We start from the raw sequence: 27,572 nt of genomic DNA, 5'->3' as shown, positions 1-27,572 counted from the left end.
TTTTTAGTTTGTTGATTTTTTTTTGTTTTTTGAGACAGTCTCACTACTCTGCCACCCAGGCTGGAGTGCAGTGGCATGATCTCAGCTCACTGCAACCTCAGCCTCCCAGGTTCAAGTGATTTTCGTGCCTCAACCTCCCAAGTAGCTGGGATTACAGGTGCCTGCTAACACTCCTGGCTAATTTTTGTATTTTTAGTAGAGATGGGGTTTCACCATGTTGGCCAGGCTGGTCTCCCAACGCATGACCTCAGGTGATCCACCCACCTCACATTCCCAAAGTGCTGGGATTACAGGCGTGAGCCACCATGCATGGCCAAGTTTGGCAGCTTTTTCAGTATTCATTGCCACTAATTCAGTGTTTTGTTAGATCTGTGGATGTATGGTTTTATAACTAGTTAAAAAGATTTGGGTATAGTTTATAAGTATTACTTATTTTAAGAGGATTTAAGAGGATAAGATCATTTTAGACTCAAGAGCAGAATATTAGTAATAATAATTAGCTTTTAAAATAAACTTATATACCAATATAAAGTACAGCACAAGGCAAACAAATATCTGAGCCTGTATTAACAGATGGTATTCAAGAATATGGTTAGAATTTCCAAAATGCCTAATAATGTGTAATTCTTGGCATTAAGCTGCCAATTTGTATATAGCCTTTAATCTGAAATGCTGTATAATGACAGACTTTATTATAGTCTGCCTTGAGCTTTCCAAAAGGTCCACAAAACAGATACTGTATTTTTTCGCTTGTTTGTATTGGTGGCACCCTTTTTAGTGTGATTTTTGGCATTACATGTAGAGGTTGAAAGATTCAAAGCAACACTAAACACATCAGCATTCACCACATGCAAGCTGTCCAGCAGAAGGACAGTGCCTCCCAGAACCTAGAAAGCATCCAGAGTCACTGCACCCATCCCTTGGTGGCCCTGTAGTCCTGCATCTCCAGATGATGGGATTTGCAAACTTCCCTGATGGTGCCCTCTTGGGTGCTCATGAGGCCTGTTCTGGTACCACGACTCTAGCAGTAGGTCCATTCAGTCCCAGTAAAAATACATGTTTTATGTTGATCAGAACTTGGCAGGACACATGTGAAAAGTTAATGACATCCGGGCTGAGAACCCCTGTGATATACACTAGTCACATCCAGTCCAATTTGGAGTTTTTATGTGCTGTTTTTGGCAGACCTAAGTGAAGATCTTGTTACTTAGCCATTCCTGATGTATTGAAGATACCCAGGTTTTTGTCATTATAGGATAGGCTAGAAAGTAGCCAGGGTCTCATAACCAAAGCTTTCTCTGAAACATATAATGACAATGCTATTTATTTGACCAAAGATATCCAATTCTTTAATCTGCTTGGAATTTATCTTTGGTGTGAAGGGCAGCGTCATCCACTGGTCAGGACCCTGATCCCTGGAGCTGGGCAGACCTGGGCTGAGCCCATCTCCCCGTTTCCAGCTGTGGGCAAGGTGTTTGACTTCTCCAAGCATCGGTGGGTTTTTTTGATTTGTTTTGTTTTGTTTTAACCTGAAGAATTGCAATAATCTGTTTTCTCAGTCATTGTGCAGATGTAGTACAGTAATGAAGGTAACATGGCATACTGGAAGAGCTCATGTCAGCTCTTACTCTTTATGGCTAGAAGATGTGGACTGATCCCTTTGCAGTTTTGTGACCTAACACCATTTATGAAATAAATTCCTTTTTCTCTTACCTGATTTTTATTGAATTATTTGGTACCATTGGGTTCCTTATTGTTTCCCTCTGACCTAGATTTCTGGGTCTGTGCCAGTAACACGATTGGGATTGTTGCTACTTTATAACATTGTATGTGGTCAGTCCAAACAAGATTTTAAAAAGATTTGAATGAAATGAATTTTAAACAGTGGTCTCCCACCCTCCCGCCGTGGCCAAAGGAAGGGGAAAAATTCTCTGTTGAAGTAAATGAATCGGGGAAGAGGGTCAGACCCTGCCTCTGAAAATTCTCATTGGGGGGACTAAGTCCCTTCACCCTGAACTCACACCTGCCCGTTCGAAGCCTGACCTCACATCCTGGTCTGGATGTGCGGCCTGACCGGGTGTCGCGCATCCGTGTGGTTGTCCTGTGGGTGCCAGCTCTGTTTCTCCCCAGACACCTACTGCCTCAGCCTTAGTCACAGCACGCGCACTGAGTAGAAATGAGACCAGTTAGTATTGGTAACTGCAGAGGAATCTGCATTTTCACCGGCGTTCTCCGGACAGAGAGTTTGCCTGACACCGGGGCACGGGGAAACTCGCCAGAAGCAGTGCAGGTTGGGGACGCCCCAGGCCGCGGTGGAGTCGCGCGCTGCTTCTGAGGTGGGGGAGAGCAGGCCTGCGCCCTCTCCCTGCCCCCGGGGCTGGGGCTGCGCTTCCAGGTGAAGAAAGACCTCGGCTGGCCGCGCGCGGCCTTCGCCCTGCGACAATCGCCATTGGCCCAGCTTGGCTCAGGAAAGCGGCGGTGGCTTTGAGCCGGGCTCGGCTTCGGAAACACCGGGTGCCCCTGGGTGCAGGCGCGCGCGGCCAGGAAGGGGTTAAGGCGCAGGCGGCGGCGGGGCGGGGTGGGCCTGGCGGGCGCCCTCTCCGGGCCCTTTGTTAACAGGCGCGTCCCGGCGAGGCGGAGGCGGAGACGCGGCCGCGGCCGTGGGCGGGCGTGGGCGCGCAGGTCGGTGGTGAGGGCGGCCTGGCGGGGCCGGGGGCGCCCGGGGAGGGGCGCGCGGGCCGAGCTGGGCCTGAGCCGGGCCCTCGGACCGGGCTGGGAGAGGGGCGCCGGCCCCCGACGTCGCCGGCGCGGGAAAATGTTGGAGATCTGCCTGAAGCTGGTGGGCTGCAAATCCAAGAAGGGGCTGTCCTCGTCCTCCAGCTGTTACCTGGAAGGTAAGCCCGGGCAGCACGGGTTGGGTTGAGTAGCCGCGCGCCCTCCCGCCGCCGCTGGGCCCTTCCTAGGCCTCGCAGCACGCGCGTTCCCGCCCGCGCCCTCCCCGGGTCTCCACTTCTCCCCCTCCCGCCTTCTCTCTTCTCTCCTCCTCCTCCTCCTTCTCTTCTTTTCTTTCTCTCTTTCTCGCGATGGCCCCTAGGCGCTGCCGGCGGATGTGGCCCCCAGCCCCGGCGCCAGCCCCGGGAGAGCCACGCTGGATGGTGACGGCGGCGTCCGGGGGCCCCACACTGTGGGCTCCGCCGAAGAAGTTTGAGAAAGCGAACTCGACAGGCCTAAACGTCCCTGGGATCCCACGTTGTGGAATCCGTCGTTAATTGGGACTGTGTGTCAAAACGATCGACCGGTGTTTGTGAAAACATGCCATTTCCATTAAGCATCGTGTACACAGGGAACACCACTCTACCATTTATGGATACAGAATTTCAAGTGATCTTTCCATCTCCCCCACCCCCATCTTATCTGCAGACCACGAAGAGGTTTTAGGAATTCGCTGTCTTTTTCAGCGGAAGGGAGAGAGATCACAGCCAATTTAAGAAGGCATTTCGGTGGAGTCCCCCAGAGTACTAAGGTGTCCTGTTCGGTTCCTTCAGTGAAGCTCAGGCCAGGAGGGCTTCACTTTTGCGTTCTTTCTACCTACTCTCCTTCTCTAATTACATCTATTTTATTTTATTTATCTTTCCTGTTGCTGTCTTTCGTTTTCTAAATGGAAAAAAAGTAAGTTGAGGATTATGGGTCTTCACTTTCGTAGCTTCTAGGTGGGTATGAAATTGATGAGATTTGAGACTGGTGCTCCCCGACAGTTGCCTTCAGCAGAAAGGCTATCTGTGCTTCAGAGATGTGGTGGTACTTCTCTTGTTTTCATTTAAGACAATGTAAGAGTAGAAATATGAAGCTCACTTTAGATCAAGTAGGATTTCTGCTAGAATGCCATGTTTTGTTTTGTTTTTTTAAGCAGGAGAAATAGAGGCATCATTAATTTTCTAGCCTGTTTTTCTTTCCTTTCCTGTCCTTCTGACTCTACCTTGAAGGCCTGCTTGGAGTCACATATGTAGCTCAAACCGTAACACTAGTCATGTCGGTGAAACACGTTTGCCCTTCTTGCCTTAGGTTGTGTGCCTCACTGGTCTCTCTCTCTCTCTGGGATTCCAGGGGGCTGATTGCCCCAGTGAAGGCTCCTCTAGATGGAGTGGGCTCGCAGAGCCTAAGGAGGGTGGAGATGGTTTATTTGTCCCTAAAAGTAGACGTCTGAGCAGTCCAAATCATCTTCAGTTAATACATTGCTTATTTTTTCCAAGTTGCTCAAAATTCTGAGCACATTCTCATTTACATCTGTAACGAGTTAGTGTTAGGCATCATCATCTCCACTTTGCAGATGGGTGCCTAAGGCGGGGATGAATGGACTTTTGTAACTGCAGAGCTGGAGCGAAGTTTAGGTCATGGCTTTGCCACAGCATTGTTTTGTTTTCCTGGGAGTAAACTGGAGATTTAGTATGGATCTGGCTGGTTTAATTATTGTTTTGGGAAAAAGTCTAAAACATCTTATTCCAGCATGTCTTGAAATGAATTACAATGTTGACTCTCAAGCCTCAAAAAAAAAACTAAAAAAGTAAGTTCTAGTGCAGCAGACTGCCTTGGGTTAAGGCTTCATCTAGGAAGATGTCACTCTAGGAAATCTTTCTTAGTTTTCTTCTTTTCGTTGTTACATTTAATTAGAGAAAGTAAATCGAATTATTATTTTGCAGTTGATAGAATTTAACAAGCTTCAGTGATTGTCTCTTGAAGCACTGGAAGTGCTGTTTGTCTCTTGGGAAAAATAGTTCCCAACATCTGGATAAGTAATCCAGGCTTTCCACTTTTACTCACAGCCAAAATCAGTCAATCAGTGTTTATTTACCCCCACTCAGGGTCCCAGGCATCCCATGTCAGGGAGAAAATTGAATGAGATCAGGTTTTTCATTGTTCTATCAAAGAAGCTTCTACCATAACTGTGGTTTGATGGTGCATGCTACCTGCTACTCCGCCTAGCTGTCAGAGCAACATCGCTAAACATGAAGATGGCTAACAATTATTAAATGCTTACTGCATGCCAAATACTCTTTCATTACTCTAGATGAGCAAATATACTTATCTTTCATGACAGTCCTACGACTATTTCCATTTTATAGATGAGAAAACTGAGTCACCAAAACGTTAGGTAACTTGTCTAAGGTCACAGAGCCAGTGAGTGGGTTACAGGGGTTTGAACTCAGGCTGTCTGGCTCAGGAGAGCCCACTTTTAGCTACTTGATGTTCTATTGATTATGACAGTTTGTCTCTTTTGGAATTCACTGTGGCTTTTAAAATGGTATCTTCAGAAACTCCTCCAATTAATCCCTGAAATATAAGGGTAGTCTCTTTTTCTCTTCTAGAAACCTGATCCTGGCAAAAAGATTAGCTTTAGCAGTAGGATTAAATTTTTTCAAATGTATGTAAAAATACCTGTATGCAAGAAATCCTAAGTATTTCGTGAAAAGTAATTCTCTCTCATTCAGTTTCCCCACCTAGAGGCAATCAACCTGGAGTTTTATGTGTGTCCTTCTAGAATACTGTGTGCACATATAAGCATTTATAGCATGTGAATTTTACTCTCCAGCTTTTTGTGAATATGCATGTGTATAGCAGTATCTATTCACCAGACCACATTTAGCTTTGCAACCTTTGGTCTACTTTGAACACTGAATTTTCTGATTATTTCTTTCATCCGGAGACGTCAAAGAAAAAACATGAACACTAGCCTTTTGAAATCAGGATTTTCTTTTCATTTTATTGTTGTTTGTTCATGTTTGTATTTACATCCATTGTGCATGAATATTGTATATGAAATGTGACAGTTGTGTACAAAAACTAATGTCTGTGAACTGAAGTCTTCTCAAACTTTTTTGTTTTTGTTGCTGTTGTTGCTGTTGTTGGAGACGCAGCGTTGTTCTGTCACCCAGGCTGGACTGCGTGGCACAGCCGTGGCTCACTGCAGCTTTGAACTCCTGGGCTCAAGGAATCTTCCCACTTCAGCTTTCCAAGTAGCTGGGGCTGCAAGGATATTCTACCTGGCTATGAAAAAAATTTTTTTTGTAGAGACAGGGTCTCACTATTTTTACTAGTTTGTCCAGGCTGGTGTTGAACTACTAGCCTCAAGTGATCCTCCCACCTTGGCCTTCCCAAAGTACTGGGATTATGAGCATGAGCCACTGCACTCAGCCTGAACTTTTGAAATTTATTTTAAGAGCCCACATTTAAATATTTCTTTTCAGCAGCTAACTTTCCAGCGGATGCTTCATGTGGTGCCAGCCATACAGATTCGCTTTTTGAACTTGAGCTTTGGAGAAGCTTATGCCTGCTTTCTGCTCTCTCCTGAGGTCATCAGATACTTCCCTTGTTCAGCAACAAAGAAAGGGAGACTCTTTCTGTTACCTAATAAAAGGCCAGTCCGGCTATTTTATTTTGGGTGACATTAACACTGTTGACCATTTAAGATGTCACAGACCCTGGCGCTGAGCACATCATGTACAGCCTCACTTAATTTTCACACCAGCACTCTGAGGTTTATAGAGAAGAGGAAGGGCCCCAGTTTAATCTAGTACTTTTAGATGGCAGTACTTTTGAATTTGGAGGCAGAAGATCCCAGTTTTCCTCTGACCTGTGTGAGCTTCTATGTTTTTACCTCTAAGACAGAGAGACCGTCCTCTGTTCAGCCCCCTTTAGAGGATTGTTTTGAGGGCCTGTAAGATGATTGAAGGAAAGCTCTGAAACCCATAGAGTTAAATGTATGTATGTATTCTGTTGATACAAGATTACTTTGAGATGCTTTTAAGTCTAGGCAGGTTTATGGCCCCCACATGTTCCTAGGGTTCCATTCTCTTGTGCAGGCAGGCAGCTCCTGAGCCAGCCCGCCTGGACCCCGATGCCAGCTGTGCCCTTGGCTGGTCGTGCGCATTCACTGAAGCTCACTGTACCTTGGTGTTCCCATTTCTAAAATAAGGCCTGTAGTAATCCCTACCTCACCGAGTTGCTGAGAGACTTTGTATAAACTGTTTAGCAGAGAGCCTGGCACAGAACAGAAACCTAGCAGAATAATAAGCTGTTGTTATTTTAAACATTTAGCAGCCTAAAATGGTGGGTTTACCAGTTTCTCTTAGGATTGAAGTGATGATAGAACTGAGCTCATCCCACCCATAATTTTTCTTGTTAATGAAGCAGTTTGTTTCTAAGTTTGTTTTGATGCATATAATTGATACTTCCTTTCCTTGATTTTTGGCTGAAAAATAATCTTCTCTTCCTGTCACCCTCTGTTATTACCATAGTCAATATTTTAATTGTACAAGAGAAATTTCCCATTGGCTCATGGTTGGCATTTTATTTCTCCTGTCCAGAGACAATATTTCCACAGCCTCAAACGTGAAAACTGAAAATCTGGTACTACTTATCACCTTGTAAAATAAAGTCATTGTAATTGTGCCAGTATAATCACTGATCTGAAATAAAAGCAGAAAAAAAAATCAGTGGACAGCTTTTATATATGAGAGCTAAAGATCAAATGGGATGTTGGAAGACTTTAACTTTTCCTCCATAATGGTGGAGCTTAATTAAACACACAGAAGAACAATTTATGAAATAAATTCATAGGTTTGTTTGTTCTTTTTTTAATGTCAACCTTTAAAACTCTCTCTTTTTTAATTTCAGAAAATAGAGATGGGTCTCACTATGTTGCCCAGGCTGGTCTCAAACTCCTGAGCTCAAGCAGTCTTCCCACCTCAACCTCCTAAAGTGCTGGGATGACAGGCATGAGCCACTGCACCCAGCCTAAAACTGTCTCAAAAGTAGATAGCATCGTGAACCCCCATGTACTTATTATATGCCTTTAACAATTACCAGCTTATGGTCAGTCTTGTTTTCTTGCGTAGGGAAGTTACAGTTTCAAAGCTGTTAGGAAGAATAGCTTGCTAATTATAATTACTTAGTTTTGATAGTGTAACTTTGTCCCCAGATGAGTAGAACTGTTACAGTCTACAACAGGGGTGTCTAATCTTAGATTCCCTGGGCCACACTGGAAGAATTGTCTTGGGCCATGTAAAATACACTAACGATAGCTGATGAGCTAAGGAAACAAACAAAAAAATCCCACAAAAATCTCATGATATTTGATGTTTTTAAGAAAGTTTGCAAATTAGTGTTAGGCCACATTCAAAGCCATCTGGGCCACATGCAACTCATGGCCATGGGTCGGACAAGCTTGCTCTAGAAATTTGTTTTCAGGCCGGGCATTAGGCTCACACCTGTAATCCCAGCACTTTGGGAGGCCGAGGCGGTTGGATCACCTGAGGTCAAGAGTTTGAGATCAGCATGGCCAACTTGGTGCAACCCTGTCTCTACTAAAAAATATAAAAAATTAGCCGGGTGTGGTAGTACGCACCTGTAATCCCAGCCACTCTGGAGGCTGAGGCGGGAGAATCGCTTGAACCCAGGAGGCAGAGGTTGCAGTGAGCTGAGATCTTGCCATTGCACTCCAGCCTGGGCAATAGAGTGAAAACTCTATCTCAAAAAAAAAAAAAAAAAAAAAAAGGAAAGAAAAAAATTGGTTTTCAAATCCTTCTTTCTTAACCATGTTACACCATAAATATTTTGTTATACTGCTTGTGTTGAGTACTGGTGATAGGGAAGACAGGGAGAAACAGGTGGGAAGGGGAGGGAGAGAGAGAGGGGGAGGGAGGGAGGGGAGACAGAAGTGGGAGAGAGACACAGACTGAGAGACTGAGACAGGAAAGGGTAAACAAAGCTGGGAGGGAAGAAAGACTGAGAGAAGGCGGGTAGAGAGGAAGAGGATGGCCAGTGGGGCTGAGGTGGACGGGTACAGAGAGAGAAGGCACGAGAGCAAGAGAAGCACAGGAGACGTTAGATGATGGACAGGCAGCTGAGGTGTGGATGGGTAGCTGGAGGGAGAGGCCATCAGTAACTTCACCTCTCTCTGCTTCTGGGTCCTGCGCTCTCAAATGCCTCAATAATAGAGTCTACCTAATAAGGTTATAGGAAGTAAGTGCAGATGAAGTGCTGGCACTCAGTTTGGGATCAGTAAGTATTAGCTATTCTATCACATTCCCTTGCATAAACTTTAACCTCATTACACTTAAATTCTCTATAGAAAGGTAGTCTTTATCTGTCTTACAAGCCCTCAAATTTAGATAATAGTGTCATACATTGAATACCTTAAAATTATATTTAAAGACAGGCCATGAATAGAATTAGGCATTAATTTTTGGAGCCAAAATACCATGGAGGTGGGGAGGGTCATGTTAGTTACCCAGATTAGCAATAAAAACTCAAAGGCTAACAAGGCTTTCTAGGGAAGTTGCCTGTCATTGGGTAGCCCAGTGACTCTGGTGTCAGCTGACCCAGGATTCCATGAAGACATGTTAAAGAAGGGGAAATGTGACATGAATGCTTTCAGACCACCCATGGCTGGCAGCAGAAGGGGAGGCTTTTCAGTCTGTTGCAAATGGCCTGTGGCAATAAAAATTTGTGCCTTTGTGGGTATTAGCAGGCTGACTGGACAGAGTGGCTCTGTGGCCAGTGCAGAGATTCCCAGAACCTTTCAGGAAGGTGTCCTGAGATTTCACTGTGGTGTCTGTTAGGAATCTGTAACAAATCCTGTTTCTTTTGAAAGCACAGAGAACTGTGTTTTTACGTTACATCGTTAGGATTTGGGCTATGGTTTATATATCATTCAAAACAAATCATTGCATTCCCTAGGCTTTCATATAGATTTTCCTGGTCAGGTTGCATTTGTTTTTCATCTTTACTATCTGTCATTATTGCTATTTTTATCACAGGTTAACAGAATATTAAACTGCACTTTTCAGTGCCTTGTTGCTAAAGACAGACAAGTGCAGGGTGTTCTGCATCTGAGCTCAACCCGCAGTGCTGTGTGTGTCCCGTTGCACTGAGCAGGCTCAGAAGGCTCTGAGATGCGAGGACTTGGTCTCTAGCCCACAGGAGTTTACATTGTTGTGGTGACAGTCATAAGAGAAGGTACAGTTGTTCTGCAGTGAGCTTCTCAGTGTCAGGTGCCACAGCTGGCCTCCATGCAGAAATCCTCTGCATGCAGGATGCAATGAGCACTCCTGACAGCCCAGCTAGGTTGAGCCCATGCCGTTGTTGCCCTACTGTACAGTTGAGAAACTGAGGCTCAGAAACAAGCATCTTAACACATGCTGGTGCTGAGATTTGAACAAGGCCTGTCCACCCAGAGCCCATGCTTACTGTACAGCAGGGGACATGTGAACAGATTGCTTACTGGGTGATAGATGCAGGGTGATAATAGAGACAGATACCAGGTACTCAGATGGATTAAAGGAAAAGCAGCCTGTTGTGGGCGAGGTGATGGGGAGGAGGAAGGACCAATTAGAGAAGGTTTTTGGGAGATAGGGAGGCCAGGAAAAGCGGAAGCAGCTGAGGAGTGGGAACTCCAGGGAGAGCAAATGGCACTCGTCACAGTGCAGTCAGGAGAGGCAGCAACAGGAGGCCTGGGGGAACTGGAAGGAGTTTGGGGAGGCTGGAAGGGAAAGCGGGGTAGAGAGCCAGATGCTCCCAGACTCGGCGCTGAAGGGCCTGGTTTGCCTTCTTCAGGAGCTCAGACTTTTACTGTAGTGGTGGAAGGAATAACAAGCCCAAGCATTTTCTGAGGGCCTGTGCATGCCTAGGGCCTCAAAACTATGTACCATGTTAGCTGCAGACTGCCACCTACCCTGCAAGGCACATCATCATCCCAGCATTGCCCCCAGTGACACTGCCAATAAGTAGTAGCTGACCATGGGCAGGCAGGACCATCTTCCAAGCCCATGCTCTCTTCTGCCTCTTGGCCGGCAGCCATCTTTAGGGTATTTGAAGCAAGAGTGACCTGGTTAGGTCTGCATTTGAGAAAGGCCCTGATAGTAGGGAGTGGAGGTGGAATGGCCTAAGGAAGACCCAGCCAGCGGTGTGGTAGAGCATGGAAAGGACAGGAGCGATGAAAGATTGAGGCAGAAAAGCACCAAGATGCAGGGTGGGAACTGACAGAGGATGACTCCCAGCCTCGGTTCTGACATGGCCGCGAATGGCAGGTGAATGAATGGTCTTGAAGAGAGTGACCTCTCTATTTATGAGGGTCTTCCTACTCCATTTCCAGTGGTTAGTGACTTTGTCACCAGAGATTCTTAGAAAGTGATAGATTTTTTTTTTTCCTTTTTGGTTGAGGGAGAGGGAGAGGGACTGTATATCTTAAGAAAGTTTAATATTTGAGGCCGAGACAGGCAGATCATTTGAGAACAGGAGTTCAAGACCAATCTGGCCAACATGGTGAAACCCCATCTCTACTAAAAATACAAAAGTTAGTTGGGCATGGTGGTGCGCACCTGCAGTCCCAGCTACTTGGGAGGCTGAGGCAGGAGAATCACTTGAACCCGGGAGGTGGAGATTGCAGTGAGCCAAGACTGCATCACCATACTCCAGCCTGGGCAACAGGGCCAGACTCTATCTACCCACCCCTCCAACAAAAAAAGCAAGAAAGAGAAAGAAGCATTAAGATTTGGACTGGTTTTTTTTTTTTTTTTTTTTTTTTTTTTTTTTTTTGAGACGGAGTTTCGCTCTTGTTACCCAAGCTGGAGTGCAATGGCGCGATCTCGGCTCACCGCAACCTCCGCCTCCCGGGTTCAAGCAATTCTTCTGCCTCAGCCTCCTGAGTAGCTGGGATTACAGGCACGCGCCAACATGCCCAGCTAAAAGATTTCGACTGTTGATAGGGATAGGAGTTAGGATAGAAAATAAATTTGTCTGGCTAAGACATTGTCATGTAAAAGATTCCAGGGGAAATATTTAAACCTTGGACTAATTTAAATAACTTTATTTAGAAACTCATTTAATCTGCTGTCTATAATGTCTGTAAGTGGAAAGTAATAAAACTGCATTTATTGTAAAAGAAAATTGCATAATTTGGACTTCTCACTAATTTATCCCAGTCTCCTTTTTAGGCTCTTCCTGTCAGAATGTTGGGGTTTTACTGAGTCAGTTCCTTAGTGCAGGAGCTGTTAACCTGGAAGATCCTGGGAGTCTGGGATAGAATTCAAGGACTCCATGTCCACTGATAGGAAAAAATAAAACTTTATTTCACTAACCTCTCACTAAAATTTAGCATTTCATTTTTTTAAGAAAATAGGTAACAAATCACAGGAGTATTACAGTGCTTATGACTGTCTCCAGTGGAAACGGAGACAGAGTTTCACTCTTGTCATGCAGGCTGGAATACAGTGGCGCAATCTTGGCTCACTGCAAACTCCGCCTCCTGGGTTGAAGCGATTCTCCTGCCTCAGTTTCCCAAGTAGCTGGGATTACAGGCGCCTGCCACCAAGCCTGGCTAATTTTTGTCTCTTTAGTAGAGACAGGGTTTTGCCATGTTGGCCAGGTTGGTCTTAAACCCCTGACCTCAGGTGATCTGCCTGCCTCAGCCTCCCAAAGTGCTGCAATTACAGGCGTGTGCCACCATGCCTGGCCAGAAACCAGGTATTTCATATCAGGTAACAGTTGTGGTTATTATTCACACCACTACTTTGCCATAATTACCGCTGGATCTTGTTATTTAATATGTGAATAAAGAAACATCTATTTAATGCATTAATAAGAGCTGTATTACAAGTTCTTTAAAGTGTTTTGAGGACTGTTTCAAAAAGTCTTTTAGGGACTGTTTTCCTTTGCAATCCTCTATATTTTATTTTTGCATTTAAAAACTTTATTGTGAGGAGTCCCTAGGCATCGCCTGCTGCCAAGGGGGTCCATAGCACAACATAGTAGGAACCCCACCTTAGTGGCCTTGGTGTGGCAGGCTGGCCATGGCTCCCTGGTGAATCCTCCTTCCCTTGTGAGGGACTGTCTTATTGCGGGTTTCCTTCCTCATCCCAGTGAGCTCATCCCCTGAACTCCTGGCTCTCAGTGTCTGTCTGTGCTCTTTGACATATAAATTCATCCACAGGGCTGGGCACGGTGGCTCACATCTGTAATCCCAGCACTTTGGGAGGCTAAGGTGGGTGGATCCCCTGAGATCAGGAGTTCAAGACCAGCTTGGTCAACATGGTGAAACCCCATTTCTACCAAAAATATAAAAAATTAGCCGGGCGTTGTGGTAGATGCCTGTAATCCCAGCTACTTGGGAGGCTGAGGCAGGAGAACCGCTTGAACCCTGATTCATGTGATGGAGGTTGCAATGAGCCAAGATTACACTATTGTACTCTAGCCTGGGCAACAAGGCTGCCTTGTTGAAACTCTGTCTCAAAAAAAAAAAAAAAAAAATTCATGCACAGGACAGCGCTGGCCTTCCATTAGACTTTTGCTGTTGAGTCTATAAGTTTTCAGGAGCTTTGTTTTTCCCACAAGGAGCAGGGGCTACTGCTGGTTCTTTACGTCTTTCACCCACTGTCCTGCCCCTCCCTGTGCCCTAGCAGCTGACAGTGTTCTGGGGGTCTCAAGATAACACAGAGGCTGCGTTCAGTTAAACATATGTCTGTGTGTGTCTGTTTTAATAATTTTAACTGCTCTGGGTGAAGGTGTAAGTTACAAAATAAAGGACCATGTAGAGATAGATAAAATGACTTTCATCAAGCTCAAGATGTGGGAAATAATACTTTTCCTCTAAGCTCATATTATGAAAAGTTGTGTGAGACTGTTATAAAATAACTTGAGAATAGTCTGAGCATGATCTCATCCTTTGGAATGGAGTATGAAATAAAACACGAAGCCTCTTTTTAGAAGAATCTGTTTTATAGATTTTTAAATTACAGAGATTCCTTGAACTGGAGGATAATAGTGAAGGACCCACAAAGGAAATATGAATAAAGCAACACAAGTTTAAAAAATTGAATGTGAGCAAAATGAAAGGGAATGTTTGTCACGTCTGACATGTTCCATCCTCTTGTTCCCCCCAACATGCGCGCGCGCGCGCGCACACACACACACACACACACCCGTCTCAAGAACCTTCTGGAGAGCCTGCAGTGTGGACAGTAATGAATGCTGCATAGCTGGCCGCCTTGCACTCTAGTGGGAAGTGTGATGTTGGGCACAAGTGCCAACAGAAAGGTGGGAAGCTTCCCAGGGATGTTTTTCCTGGAGGTAAAGTCCCTCCTTGGGCTGTGAACTGGCCAATGCTGGGGCTCATGGGCATTTCCCTTCTCTGACTGTTCGCCAGCGTCCGGCACGGCACCAGCAGCCCCTGGAAGTCTAGGCCAGATAGGCCATGTCCGAGAATCTTTTGTAAACATTTTTCATCAGTGACTCACAGCTTTGAGAAAGGATTATTTTTATATAAAATGATCTTTCAATTGTACTTTAAAGACCCAAACCATTTTCTTAGAATACTGTCTAAACAAGTTAATCATGCACAGATCCAGTGAATTTTGTGTCCTGGTTCTTATAAAATTTCCAAATAATACTCTCATAGCCAGAGCCAGAGCTTCTTAGAGGTTTGGAGGCATTTTTTAGATGTCACTGTTCTTGGTGCTCAGCTAGCTAATTAGCGACTTTTCCTGAGTTTAGTTGGTGAGTGGGAAGCCTTTTTGTTAACATTACGACGAAATGACAATATGGTTTTTTTCTTTCTTTCTTTCGTCTATCTTTATTCTATGAAGAAACAGACAATAGGGTTTTAAACAGAGTGAGAGGCACTTTTGAAGATCCAGATCTCGAATCTATTTAAAATATGAGTCAGAAAGGAGGCTGCAGAAAATGTTTACTAAAAAAATTTAAGAATAGTAGCAGATGCTAAACTTTATTTCCCAAGACAATAGCCAAAAGATCTGCTGGAAGAACAGACGAAGGGAACTATTTGGGGCATCCTTTTTTTGAATGAAGCCTTTGGGCTTCTTTGGGGGATCTCACTTCCTGACAGAGGGACGGGTGGAAAGTTCGTGTCTTAAGCAAGAAAAATTTAAGTACATTCTGCAGCTTTGGCCTTGTAAGCTGTGATCGTTTTTAAGGTTGACGAGCATAGTTCACTATGAAATGAAGCAAGTAACTTGGCATTTACACATTGTGAGTCAATTTTGACATCAGCCTGGATTGGGAATTGACTGGAAGGTTTTGGTGTTGGACTGTGGCTACACTTCAGTGTCTCGGTCCAGAGGCATGCATGAGCAATACTTCCCTTTGGGCTTTGGCCATTAATTTGTGGAATAGAGCAAGAACCGGAGAGGAAAGTTGAGAGACTGCCTTGGATTGCCTGATGTCCTGTTGAATCAAAAAGCAGTGGGAGGCCCTTTCCTTCCTAACAAAGGCCTCATCCTCTTCCATAACATTCCCAGCATCTGTCGACATGTTCGGGACTGTCCCACTTTAACCCATACTTCAAGTTGATGGTCACCTCTGGGCGGGTATCTGCATTCTGCTTATTCCAGGTGTTTTCCAGGCCACTTCCCCGATTATGTAACTTTGATCAAATCCAGATGTGGCAGAATATTTGATAGAAGAGGTAAAATGGCATTTGAGAAGAAAAGCATTTCTGTATTCATGACTTTGGTTTAATTTCCTGTGTGGGCCTGGTCTGCCAAAGTTGTTGCTCATGACCATGAGGTTGACGCACCAGAGGGAGGCACACAAGTGCCTTTTCAGGATAGCCTGAGGGGACCCTCCCTCCCCAGTGTGCTTTTTCATGTTAAATTATCAATTCTGTAAGTTTAGGGCCAGGCACAGTGGCTCAGGCCTATAATCCCAGCACTTTGGGAGGCTTAGGTGGGCAGATCACTTAGGGCCAGGAGTTCAAGACGAGCCTGGCCAACATGGCAAAACTCTGTCTCTACTAACAATACAAAAAAAAAAAAAAAATTAGCCAAGCGTGGTGTCTCACACCTGTAATCCCAGCTGCTAGGGAGGCTGAGGCAGGAGAATCGCTTGAACCTGGGAGGCAGAGGTTGCAGTGAGCTGAGATCGCACCACTGCACTCTAGTCTGGGTGACGGAATGAGACTCCATCTCAAAACAAAACAAAAGAAAACAAGTTTCAGTTGGCTTCTATTAATGTTTTTCTAGTTTTTTTTTTTTTCATTCTTTTCTGGTAATAAAAACAATACCCATTCATTGTGAGAAATACACAGTAATATAAAAAAGTATAAAAAAAATTTAAGGCCGGGCATGGTGGCTCATGCCTATAATCCTAGAACTTTGAGAGGATGAAGCGGGCGGATCACCTGAGGTCAGGAGTTTGAGACCAGCCTGGCCGATGTGGTAAAACCCCATCTCTATTAAAAATGCAAAAAATATTAACTGGGCATGGTGGTGGGCACCTGTAATCCCAGATACTCAGGAGGCTGAGGCAGGAGAATCTCTTGAACCCGGAAGGTGGAGGTTGCAGTGAGCTGAGATCTCGCCATTGCACTCCAGCCTGGGCAACGAGAGCAAGACTCAGTCTCAAGGGGGAAAATAAAAGTAAATTTAAAACACTTGTAATCCCACCACCCTGAGTTAACTGCTGTTCCCAGTTTGGTGAAATTCCTGGTCTTTTTTCATTTTTTTTTTTTTTCATAATTGGAACCATGCCTGTATACTGGACTGTAATATAAACACTTAATCTATTATTGTGAGTAGATTCTCAAAGTTAAATATTTTTCCAAAAATATTTTGAGTGGCTTTTAAAATATATTCTATTATATGGGTGCAGCATAAACTAACTTAACCTGTGTTGATAGATATTTTTTACTTGCCTTTTTCTGTGCTGTTATTTAACATTAGTGTATAGAAATCATCGTGTTGATCACTTAGGATAAATTCCTAGAGGTAAATCGGATGTTAAATTCTTTTTTTTTTTTTTTTTGAGACGGAGTTTTGCTCTTATTACCCAGGCTGGAGTGCAATGGCGCGATCTCGGCTCACCACAACCTCCGCCTCCTGGGTTCAGGCAATTCTCCTGCCTCAGCCTCCTGAGTAGCTGGGATTACAGGCACGTGCCACCATGCCCAGCTAATTTTTTGTATTTTTAGTAGAGACGGGGTTTCACCATGTTGACCAGGTTGGTCTCGATCTCTTGACCTCGTGATCCACCCGCCTCAGCCTCCCAAAGTGCTGGGATTACAGGCTTGAGCCACCGCGCCCGGCTCGGATGTTAAATTCTTTATAGACTTTTGGTTCATATTCCAGTTGCCCTCAATATATATACCTACTATTAGCATTGTGTGAGAGTGCCCATTTCTCTGAAATCTTACCCACACTGGCTGTCAGTGTCTAAAAGATGTATCTGCAGATTTGGCAAGGAAGTTACATTTCTTTGATTACTATCAAGAGTTCACATACTTTCCGTGTTTAATGGTATTTTTTTTTTTTTTTTAAGATGGAGTCTCAGTCTGTTGCCCAGGCTGGAGTGCAGTGGCGTGACCTTGGCTCACTGCAACCTCTGTCTCCCAGGTTCGGGTGATTCTCCTGCCTCAGCTCCTGAGCAGCTGGGATTACAGGCGTGCGCCACCATGCTCGGCTAATTTTTGTGTTGTTGTTGTTCGAGACGGGAGTCCTGCTCTGTCTCCAAAGCTGGAGTTCAGTGTCATGAGCTCAGCTCCCTGAATCCTCTGGCTCCCAGGTTCAGGTGTTTCTCCTGCCTCAGCCTCCCAAGTAGCTGGGATTATAAGCATGTACCACCACACCTGGCTAATTTTTCTGTTCTTAGTAGATATGGGGTTTTGTCTTGTTGGCCAGGGTGGTCTCAAACTCTTGACCTTGTGATATGCCCGCCTTGGCCTCCCAAAGTGCCGGGATTACAGGCATGAACCACCACACCTGGCCTAAGTTTTGTATTTTTATTAGAGACTGCGTTTCACCAAGGTCAAACTCCTGACCTCAAGTGATCTCTGGCCTTTGCCTCCCAAAGTGCTGGGATTGCAGGTGTGAGCCACAGTGCCCGGCCTTTAATAGTAATTTAAATTTTTTGTGAATTTCTTGTTCATGGCTTTGCCTATTTTTTTCCATACTGGAGGGATTTTGCTTTTTCTTGTTGGCATGTAAAGTCCTTGTGTGTCAAGAATGTTCTGCCTGGCAGTTTTTCTTAATGAAATGGCAGTGGAAGCTCTTAATTGGCTTCCACTTGACTGACTTGCTAAATTGACCGGCACTCTTCACTTCCTTATAAAACATGCCTCCCTCGTCCCCATGCCCCATGGCACACAGGATAGGGCAGCCACACTACCACCGTCTGCTGCTGGCACATGCTCCTGTCCACGAGAGCCAGTTGTGTTTATTCCAGATATATCTGTTGTTGCAATTACTTGGTTAATATGAAGACAATGAAATGCAAGTGTGAAAAGAGAATTGTTTCTAGGAAAATTAAGATGAATACTTTAGAAAGACTCAGCAAAGGAAGATAACTTGTAAAAATTGCTACAGAATTCAGTATAAGACAACTGTAAATGATTGGAATGGATTACAGGAATTTAGAAAGCTTCAGCAGTGGGAATGCTTAGTGAATAGCTCTAAGCTCTCCCTCTGTGTGTAGGAAGCTGAAGCTGGAAGTGAGATGATACATTCATTATAGGTAGGCGTTACAGAAGAAAACATCAAGCTCTGATCATATATCCACATTTCATTTTGTTTTTTTTATTTTTTGAAATGGAGTCCTACTCTGATGGCCAGGCTGGAATGCAGTGGCGTGACCTCAGCTCACTATAACCCCTGCCTCTTGGGTTCAAGCAATTCTCATGCCTGAGTGTCCCAAGTAGCTGGGACTACAGGTGTGCACCACCTCACCCAGCTAATTTTTGTATTTTTAGTAGAGACAGGGTTTTGCCATGTTTGCCAGTCTGGTCTCAAACTCCTGACCTCAGATGATCTGCTCTCCTCGGCCTCCCAAAGTGCTGGGATTACAGGTGTGAGCCACTGCGCCCAGCCCACATACTCACATTTCAAAGGACAGTGTTTGGCCCTGTGGTCAAGACTAGGTGGGGGTGGGGATCACATATTTTAATAACATTGATAATCCCCAATAGTGATGGCACTAGGTGTACTTCTAGAGCCAGCATAAATACTCGGGAAAGGGGCCTAATATGTCACTAAACTTCTTCCACACTCTAGGAGATGGCAGTGTTACAAGACCCTGTTTCTTGAGATTATCTTTGCCCTCAATTCAGAAAAATTACCAAATGTTGTAATAAGGTAATTTGGGACTTACTCTTTCAGAGAAATAGTTCCTGAAGGTTGACTTCAGTTAGTAATACAAAAGCTAGACTTGAAGACCTTTATTACTTAAATTCTGTTGGTTTATCCCAAAGAGATATTTTAGAGCACATCCATTTCTGAAAGTTCTCTGGTCATGTTTCCAGAAGTTTAGCGTAGTCTCTCAGGTGGGTTTTTTGTTTTTGTTTTTTAGAGAGAATTCAGAATCAGGCCCACCCCTGATATGGTATTATTACCCAAGAAAGGATGCTTGGGGATCCTCTAAATCCATAAAGAAGGAAAACTAAAACATAATTTTGTTACCATTTGTGTTTGGCTCAAGCATCTGGTAGATCCTTCAATTCTTTTCAAATTAGGATTTTCCTGTTTTTTTTTCTTTCTTTTTTTTTTTTTTTTTTTTTTTTTTTGATATGGTGTCTCACTCTGTTGCCCCAGGCTGGAATGCAGTGGGGCAATCTCAGTTCACTGCAGCCTCCACCTCCCAGGTTCAACTGATTCTTCTGCCTCAGCCTCCTGAGTAGTTGGGATCACAGGCGCACACTACCATGCCCAGCTAATTTGCTTTTTTTTTTTTGAGACAGAGTCTTCCTCTTGTCACCCAGGCTGGAGTGCCGTGTCACGATCTCTGCTCACTACAGCCTCCACCTCCTGGGTTCAAATGATTCTCCTGCCTCCGCCTCCTGAGTATCTGGGATTACAGGTGCCTACCACCATGCCCAGCTAATCTTTATATTTTTAGTAGAGCAGAGACGGGGTTTCACCATGTTGGCCAGGCTGATCTCAAACTCCTGACATCAGGTGATCCAACTTCCTCAGCCTCCCAAAGTGCTGGGATTACAGGAATGAGCCGCTGCGCCCGGCCTAATTTTTGTATTTTTAGTAAAGACGGAGTTTCGCCACATTGTTGGCCAGGCTGATCTTGAACTCCTGACCTCAGATGATCTGCCCACCTTGGCCTCTCAAAGTGCTGGGATTACAGGCGGGAGCCACCATGCCTGGGCTTTCCTTTTAAGATCATAAAAATTACCAGATATCATAGTGACATAATTTGGGATTTACTCTTTCAGAGAAACATCTCCTGAAGGTTTACTTTAGTTAATGATTTCTATTTTTATGGTTTTTTAAAATTCTTTTTTTTTTTTTTTTTGAGATTGAGTCTTATATCTGTCTCCCAGGCTAGAGTGCAGTGACGAGATCTCAGCTCACTGCAACCTCTGCCTCCCGGGTGGAAGTGACTCTCCTGCCTCAGCCTCCTGAGTAGCTGGGACTGCAGGCACCCCGCCACTACTCTTGGTTAGCTTTTTGTATTTTAGTAGTGATGGGGTTTCACCATGTTACCCAGAGTGGTCTTGAACTCATGAACTCAGGCAGTCTGCCCGCCTCGGCCTCCCAAAGTGCTGGCTCCCAAGGTGTGAGCCACTGCACCCGGCTAAAGCAGGAAACTTTCACTGCATATATATATATATATATATATATATATATATATATATATATATTTATTTATTTATTTATTTTTTTTAAGATGGGATTTCACCATGATGGCCAGGCTGGTCTTGAACTCCTGACCTCAGGTGATCCACCCACATCAGCCTCCCAAAGTGCTAGGATTACAGGCGTGAACCACTGCCCGGCTCACTGCATATTTCAAGCAAAAGGCAAAGACATATGTGGATCGGCTGTTTTCATTTGACTAAACTCATATTGAATGAATGAATTTTAGAAGCTCTATCTATTTGGGAACAATAATTACCACCTTGGAATTAAAATACTTGATTTTTTTTACAAGATTTAGTGAAGGAAGAGTTTTTGAGAATCCACCTTAGTAATAATAATATGTATTGATGTTAAGAAATGAAATAAATTAGGAATGTGTAATGTTGGCAACAAACTTTTTTTGCTTCTGAGAATAAAACTATTTTTTTTTCCTAATTTTCTCTTCCTTTGTCTTTTTTCTGTTCCCCCCTTTCTCTTCCAGAAGCCCTTCAGAGGCCAGTAGCATCGGACTTTGAGCCTCAGGGTCTGAGTGAAGCTGCTCGTTGGAACTCCAAGGAAAACCTTCTCGCTGGACCCAGTGAAAATGACCCCAACCTTTTTGTTGCACTGTATGATTTTGTGGCCAGTGGAGATAACACTCTAAGCATAACTAAAGGTAAAAGGGCTGTGGGCAGCTAGTGGTGATTGCAGGAGACAGAGATCAGGGAATTGCGGCTTGACCGCCACCCTCTGCTTGTTGAGGAACCGCTTTGAAGTCTGGAATTCAGGGACGTCTGAAACAACCAGCACATGTTTCTATGGGAGTCGTCTCTCCTTAGAGGAGTTCTTGTACAATAGCCCCGAGCAAAAACACAACTTGCCCTAATTTTTATACTGAAAAGAACAACTGGACCAAATACTGAAAGTAGTTTTCCCCCTAAGAAAACCCATTATTTCCCTAAAATGGTGCCTTATATTAGGAACAGAGTACTGAGATAAACAAAATTGATTTATAAAAACTGAGGCTATATAGTTACCTATCTATTCAGGACAAACAGGAAGCTTCAGATATAAACATGTATTCTTACACACTTGTAAATGCATGTCTTCATGTGGACTTGTTAAAATGAAATTGATATTTAGGAACTTGGGGATTTTTAGTAACTATACAAGTATTAATGAAAAAATAATGAAGCTGGTTTCCAAAGCTGACGTGTCTGATTTGGTTCCTTTCTTCTAAGGTGAAAAGCTCCGGGTCTTAGGCTATAATCACAATGGGGAATGGTGTGAAGCCCAAACCAAAAATGGCCAAGGCTGGGTCCCAAGCAACTACATCACGCCAGTCAACAGCCTGGAGAAGCACTCCTGGTACCATGGACCTGTGTCCCGCAATGCCGCTGAGTATCTGCTGAGCAGTGGGATCAATGGCAGCTTCTTGGTGCGGGAAAGTGAGAGCAGTCCCGGCCAGAGGTCCATCTCGCTGAGATACGAAGGGAGGGTGTACCATTACAGGATCAACACTGCTTCTGATGGCAAGGTAGGGGACCCCTGGCAGGGGGCTGATGGGCCCAGGGCAGGGGCATTGGTAGTTGGTCCTTGGCCGGGTGAACCCGCAGGTCCTGCTGTCGGGTTGATAAGTTATTGCAAGAAAGCTCAGCCAAGAAGATGTTTAAGGAAGCTTTCAAGTAAACAGTAGGAGTCATTCCATTAGCCTCATGAAGACCCTTTATTGAGGATCGGTTCTGTGAGATTACAAGCTCTTGGGCCTGGTATGATTCTCTTACTGTTTTGCTAGAGTTTTGTTGTTAGCAAGTTACTTAAAATAGGAGGAGTATCTGTTGGGTTTTGGACACATTTTTTACAAGAAGTTTCCTTCTTTTAAAAATATGTTTTGGCCGGGCGCGGTGGCTCAAGCTTGTAATCCCAGCACTTTGGGAGGCCGAGGCGGGTGGATCACAAGGTCGAGAGATCGAGACCATCCTGGTCAACATGGTGAAACCCCGTCTCTACTAAAAATACAAAAAAGTAGCTGGGCATGGTGGCGCGTGCCTGTAATCCCAGCTACTCAGGAGGCTGAGGCAGGAGAATTGCCTGAACCCAGGAGGCGGAGGTTGCGGTGAGCCGAGATCACGCCATTGCACTCCAGCCTGGGTAACAAGAGCAAAAACTCCGTCTCAAAAAAAAAAAAAAAAAAAAATATGTTTTACAGGCCGGGCACGGTGGCTCACGCCTGTAATCCCAGCACTTTGGGAGGCCGAGGCGGGTGGATCACCAGGTCGAGAGATCGAGACCATCCTGGTCAACATGGTGAAACCCTGTCTCTACTAAAAATACAAAAAATTAGCTGGGCACAGTGGCACGTGCCTGTAATCCCAGCTACTCGAGAAGCTGAGGCAGGAGAATTGCCTGAACCCAGGAGGCAGAGGTTGCAGTGAGCCGAGATTGCGCCATTGCACTCCAGCCTGGGTAACAAGAGTGAAACTCTGCCTCAAAAAAAAAAAAAAAATATATATATATATATATATGTATATATATATATGTTTTACAATGATAGTAATCATCCTCAATGAGAAAAATTCAAATAGTTAAACTTCCTTAAAGTGAAAGACCGCTTTAATAGCACCTCCCCCGCAGAAGCCTGACATATGGCTTTCTTCCTATAGATGAACACATTCATGGAAAAGTGTGTGCCCATACATGCATACACATATGCAGTTATTCATGAAAACCAGGATCAAGCTCATAGCTTTCCAAACCCAAAGTGTAGTGTTGTAAGGGAGTTTGTGTATATGATTTTGTGGTCTTCATATAAAGAGTCCTTAAGAGTCCATAAAGAGAAGGGAGGAGTGAACATTTACTGAGGTATTGCTGTAATACCTGCATTTTTGCATTAAAGAAAGGGAGGCATGAAGAGATCTTGCCTGAGATCACATGGTGAGTCATTGATGGAATAGGCTTGCATCCCACAGTCTACTCCACTGCACCAGGCTGGAGTTGAGGTACAGTGTAGACAGGTGGGTTAAGGTGGTCCAGATGGTGTTTTTTTGTTTTGTTTTTGTTTTTCTGAGACAGAGTCTTGCTCTGTCACCCAGGTTGGAGTACAGTGGTGTGATCTTGGTTCACTGCAACCTCCACTTCCCAGGCTTAAGTGATCCTCCCACCTTAGCCTCCTGAGAAGCTGGGACCACAGGCGCGCATCACCATGCCTAACTATTTGTTTGTTTTGAAATGGAGTTTTGCTCTTGTTGCCCAGGCTAGAGTGCAGTGGCGCAATCTTGGCCCACTGCAACCTCTGCCTCCCATGTTCAAGCATTTCTCCTGCCTCAGCCTCCCAAGTAACTAGGATTACAGGCATGCACCACCAAACCCTGCTAATTTTATATTTTCAGTAGAGACAGGGCTTCATCATGTTGGTCAGGCTGATCTCCAGCTCCTTGACCTCAGGTGATCCGCCTGCCTCAGCCTCCCAAAGTGCTGGGATAACAGGTATGAGCCATTGCACCTGGCCATTTTTGTAGTTTCAGTAGAGACAGGGTCTCACCATGTTGCCCAGGCTAGTATCAATGTCCTGAGCTCAAGCCATCTGCCCTTCCCGGCCTCCCAAAATGCTGGGATTAAAGGCCTGAGACACTAAGCCCAGCCTGTTTTTTTTTTTTTTTAATAGTATGTAATGCATCCACATGGTTAAAAAAAATCCAAAGAACAAAATGAATTACAGTGAAAAGTAATTGTCTCCTAATTCACTTTTCCTGCCTAGAGGCAAGCACTGTTAGCAGTTCCTTCCAGAGTTACCTGGACATAGATGGTATATAGATGTTTGTATGGATGTTTATATTCAAAAAGGCACACAAATGATGCTTGCTGCAGGCCGTTCTGCATTGTGCTTCTCCCATGGAGAATACACCTTCCAGATCGTTTTATGGCAGGAGGTTTAGAGCTGCCTCATTCTTACCAGTGACTGTGTACGATGGATGGACTGTAACTTATTTCTGTGGTTCCCATGCCGGTTGACTTTTAGGTTGTTTCCAGTCTTTCATTATTATAAATAAGGCTGATACGAGGTGGCTTTCAGACTTTTTAAAAAATCTGGCTTCACTGGAAGAAAAACTCACTTTACATCACCACCCAGACCTCGCAATGTAACAGAAGTTTCATGAAGTCTTAACCTGCCCTCACTGTGTGTAACACGCTCTGACTGTTTTTGTGTGTGAGATAAGGTCTCACACTGTTGCCTGAGCTGGAGTGCAATGGCGTGATCGTGGCTCGCTGCAACCTCTGCCTCCCAGGTTCACACAATCCTCCTGCCTCCGCCTCCCAAGTAGCTGGGATTACAGGCACACACCACCACACCTGGCTAATGTTTTGTATTTTTAGTAGAGACGGAGTTTGACTATGTTGGCCAGATTAGTCTTGAACTCCTGACCTCATGGTCTGCCCACCTCGGCCTCCCAAAGTGCTGGGATTACAGGTGTGAGCCACTGTGCCCGGCCTGATATTTTGTATTTCATTCTGTTCTATTTCATTTTTTTTTTTTTTTTAATTCTAGTTGTAAGCCACTAAACCAGCAGAGCCTGTTGTCCACGTGTGACCAGACATGGGCCTGTCAACTTGCTTTTTGGGTTGTTATTTATTTATTTATTATTTTTTTTAATTGCATTTTAGGTTTTGGAGTACATGTGAAGAACATGCAAGATTGTTGCATAGATACACTCGTGGCAGTGTGATTTGCTGCCTTCTTCCCCATCACCTATATCTGGCATTTAGCTTTTTGGGTTATTGTTCTTATCCTGGAGGTGGAGCTACGTCCTTCCATTCTGAGGGATGTACTGCAAGGCAGTGGGCCCTTCAGACCACAAGGGTACCTTTCTAGTGAATCAGAGCACCAGGGTGTACTGCCCATGGGGAGTGATTTTCTGGAGCAGACAGCTTGCTTCCCATCTGTGCTATTTATCCAAGGCAAGTCATGCTGCACCAAGATAATCACTTGAGGTTTGTACTGAACAAGATAATGGTTTCTTTTCCCTAGAGCTGTTTAATCAGCAACCTTGGAACAGATGCAGGCAGGCATGACCTAGTGTGACAGCTCATTAGCTAGGGGTTGGTCTAAAATACTGTTCAAAGGGGCAGGGAAAGGCCTACATATGGTATACGTGATTTGCAGAATTTGAGATTCATCCAAAGGGGGAGAATCTGCCTAAGATGCCTCTGTCTAAAAGCCAGGATGTGCCAGGTGAGTTTGTTTCATTCCAGGGAGAGCACAGGGAGCTCATCTGATCAGCCAGTGTCCCCCATTGGGCAACGCATCATACTTTCCTTGGCATCTTGCCTCCTTTCTCCCTCCCTGGCAAAGAGTCTCCCATCAGCTGTCTGGGAACCTAGGGACTCCTGAGCCCACAGTGTCACCTAGAAGACCATCTGAAGATGTTCCTTCTTGTGAGGGCCGCACTCGAGGGCGATGTGTTGGGTGGGATCATATCACTGGAATGAGGGAGCATCATTAAAGGGAACTCCCACCGCTGTGCGTTTGTGACCCTGTGGCTTGGTGCTGAAAAATGCTGCTCACATAGCAGAACTTGGATGAAATCCTTTTTGGATTTCATTTTTTTTTTTTTTTTGGAGATGGAATTTTGTTCTTGTTGCCCGGGCTGGAGTGCAATGGCGCGATCTCGGCTCACTGCAACCTCCACCTCCTGGGTTCAAGCAATTCTCCTGCCTCAGCCTCCTGAGTAGCTGGGATTACAGGCATGTGCCATCACACCTGGCTAATTTTTAGCATTTTTAGCAGAGATGGGGTCTCACCATGTTGGCTAAGCTGGTCTCGATCTCTTGACCTTGTGATCTACCTGCCTCGGCCTCCCAAAGTGCTGAGATTACAGGCGTGAACCACCATGCCCAGCCCCTTTTTTGGATTTCTGAGGGGAAAATTTAATACTGGTAGGAGGAACAGGCTGGGGTTGAATAAGTTTAGTTCTTATTTTTAAATTAGCTAATCTTTAGGAAACAACTGAATTTAGAAATTCTTCTGTGAGGCCCCAAAGGATTTCTTTCTGCCTCTACCCTCTTGGCTCTTACCTACCTCTCTTTTCGTGTTGTAAGCTTTTCAGCAGCCCTGTGGCTCATCAGTCACCCGGGACCATAAGCTCAAGGTCCAGAGCTGGGGACTGGGGGTTTTGAGCTGGACTCTTGAAGGGACCGGTGCTGAACTGAGCCATTGCCATTTCCTGGGAGCCTTGATGGTCTCAAAAATCTCTGGATAGCCTGGGATTTGCCTCTCATTTTTCTAATACTTCCCAAAGTTGTAACCCTCTTTTGACTTAGCAGAACTGAAGGTTGATTTATCTTCACCACTTCCTGCCTGAAGTTCTTTTTTTTTTTTTTTTTTTTTTGAGACGGAGTTTCGCTCTTGTTGCCCAGCCTGGAGTGCAATGGCGCGATCTCGGCTCACCGCAACCTCCGCCTCCTGGGTTCAGGCAATTCTCCTGCCTCAGCCTCCTGAGTAGCTGGGATTACAGGCACGCGCCACCATGCCCAGCTAATTTTTAGTAGAGACGGGGTTTCACCATGTTGACCAGGATGGTCTCGATCTCTTGACCTCGTGATCCACCCGCCTCGGCCTCCCAAAGTGCTGGGATTACAGGCTTGAGCCACCGCGCCCGGCCCTGCCTGAAGTTCTTAGTTCTGAATGTTTATGTCCACACCTCATTGACTTCTGTGAGATGCCACTGTCATGTTCCTCGATTTCTTCTAGGCCTTAATAGAGTCTTTACTTTCTTGAAAGAAATTTGCCCAGTTGACATTTATTTTCATGGTCTGCTGAAGTGACAGATCCAGGGCCTGAAGCTTCAGCAGAGTGGCAGGAAGGGACCATTTGCACAGCCTCCTGGATGTTTAAGGTTTACCCGCCCTGACCGTGGCTCAGCAGGCACACGGCTCACCTGCCCTGGT

General features: G+C 44.9%; 1 protein-coding gene across 2 annotated transcripts in view; it reads left to right on the top strand.

Moving 5' to 3' along the window:
- ABL1 (ABL proto-oncogene 1, non-receptor tyrosine kinase) overlaps nucleotides 1-27,572 on the top strand; it is a 162,038-nt gene that overhangs the window by 108,546 nt on the left and 25,920 nt on the right. The window contains exons 1-3 of one of the 2 annotated variants that reach the window (XM_003920869.3): nucleotides 2,593-2,894; nucleotides 21,130-21,303; nucleotides 21,869-22,164. In XM_003920869.3, the coding sequence (XP_003920918.1) occupies nucleotides 2,816-2,894; nucleotides 21,130-21,303; nucleotides 21,869-22,164 (549 nt within the window). In that variant the 5' untranslated portion in view covers nucleotides 2,593-2,815. Of the gene's footprint in view, nucleotides 1-2,592; nucleotides 2,895-21,129; nucleotides 21,304-21,868; nucleotides 22,165-27,572 lie in introns of those variants that run through there. The other variant, XM_003920868.4, reaches the window with a different exon arrangement.

This window comes from Saimiri boliviensis, chromosome 2 (genome assembly GCF_048565385.1).
Source record: "Saimiri boliviensis isolate mSaiBol1 chromosome 2, mSaiBol1.pri, whole genome shotgun sequence".
NCBI classification, from domain to species: Eukaryota; Metazoa; Chordata; class Mammalia; order Primates; family Cebidae; genus Saimiri; species Saimiri boliviensis.
This window is presented reverse-complemented; position numbering and strand designations above follow the sequence as displayed.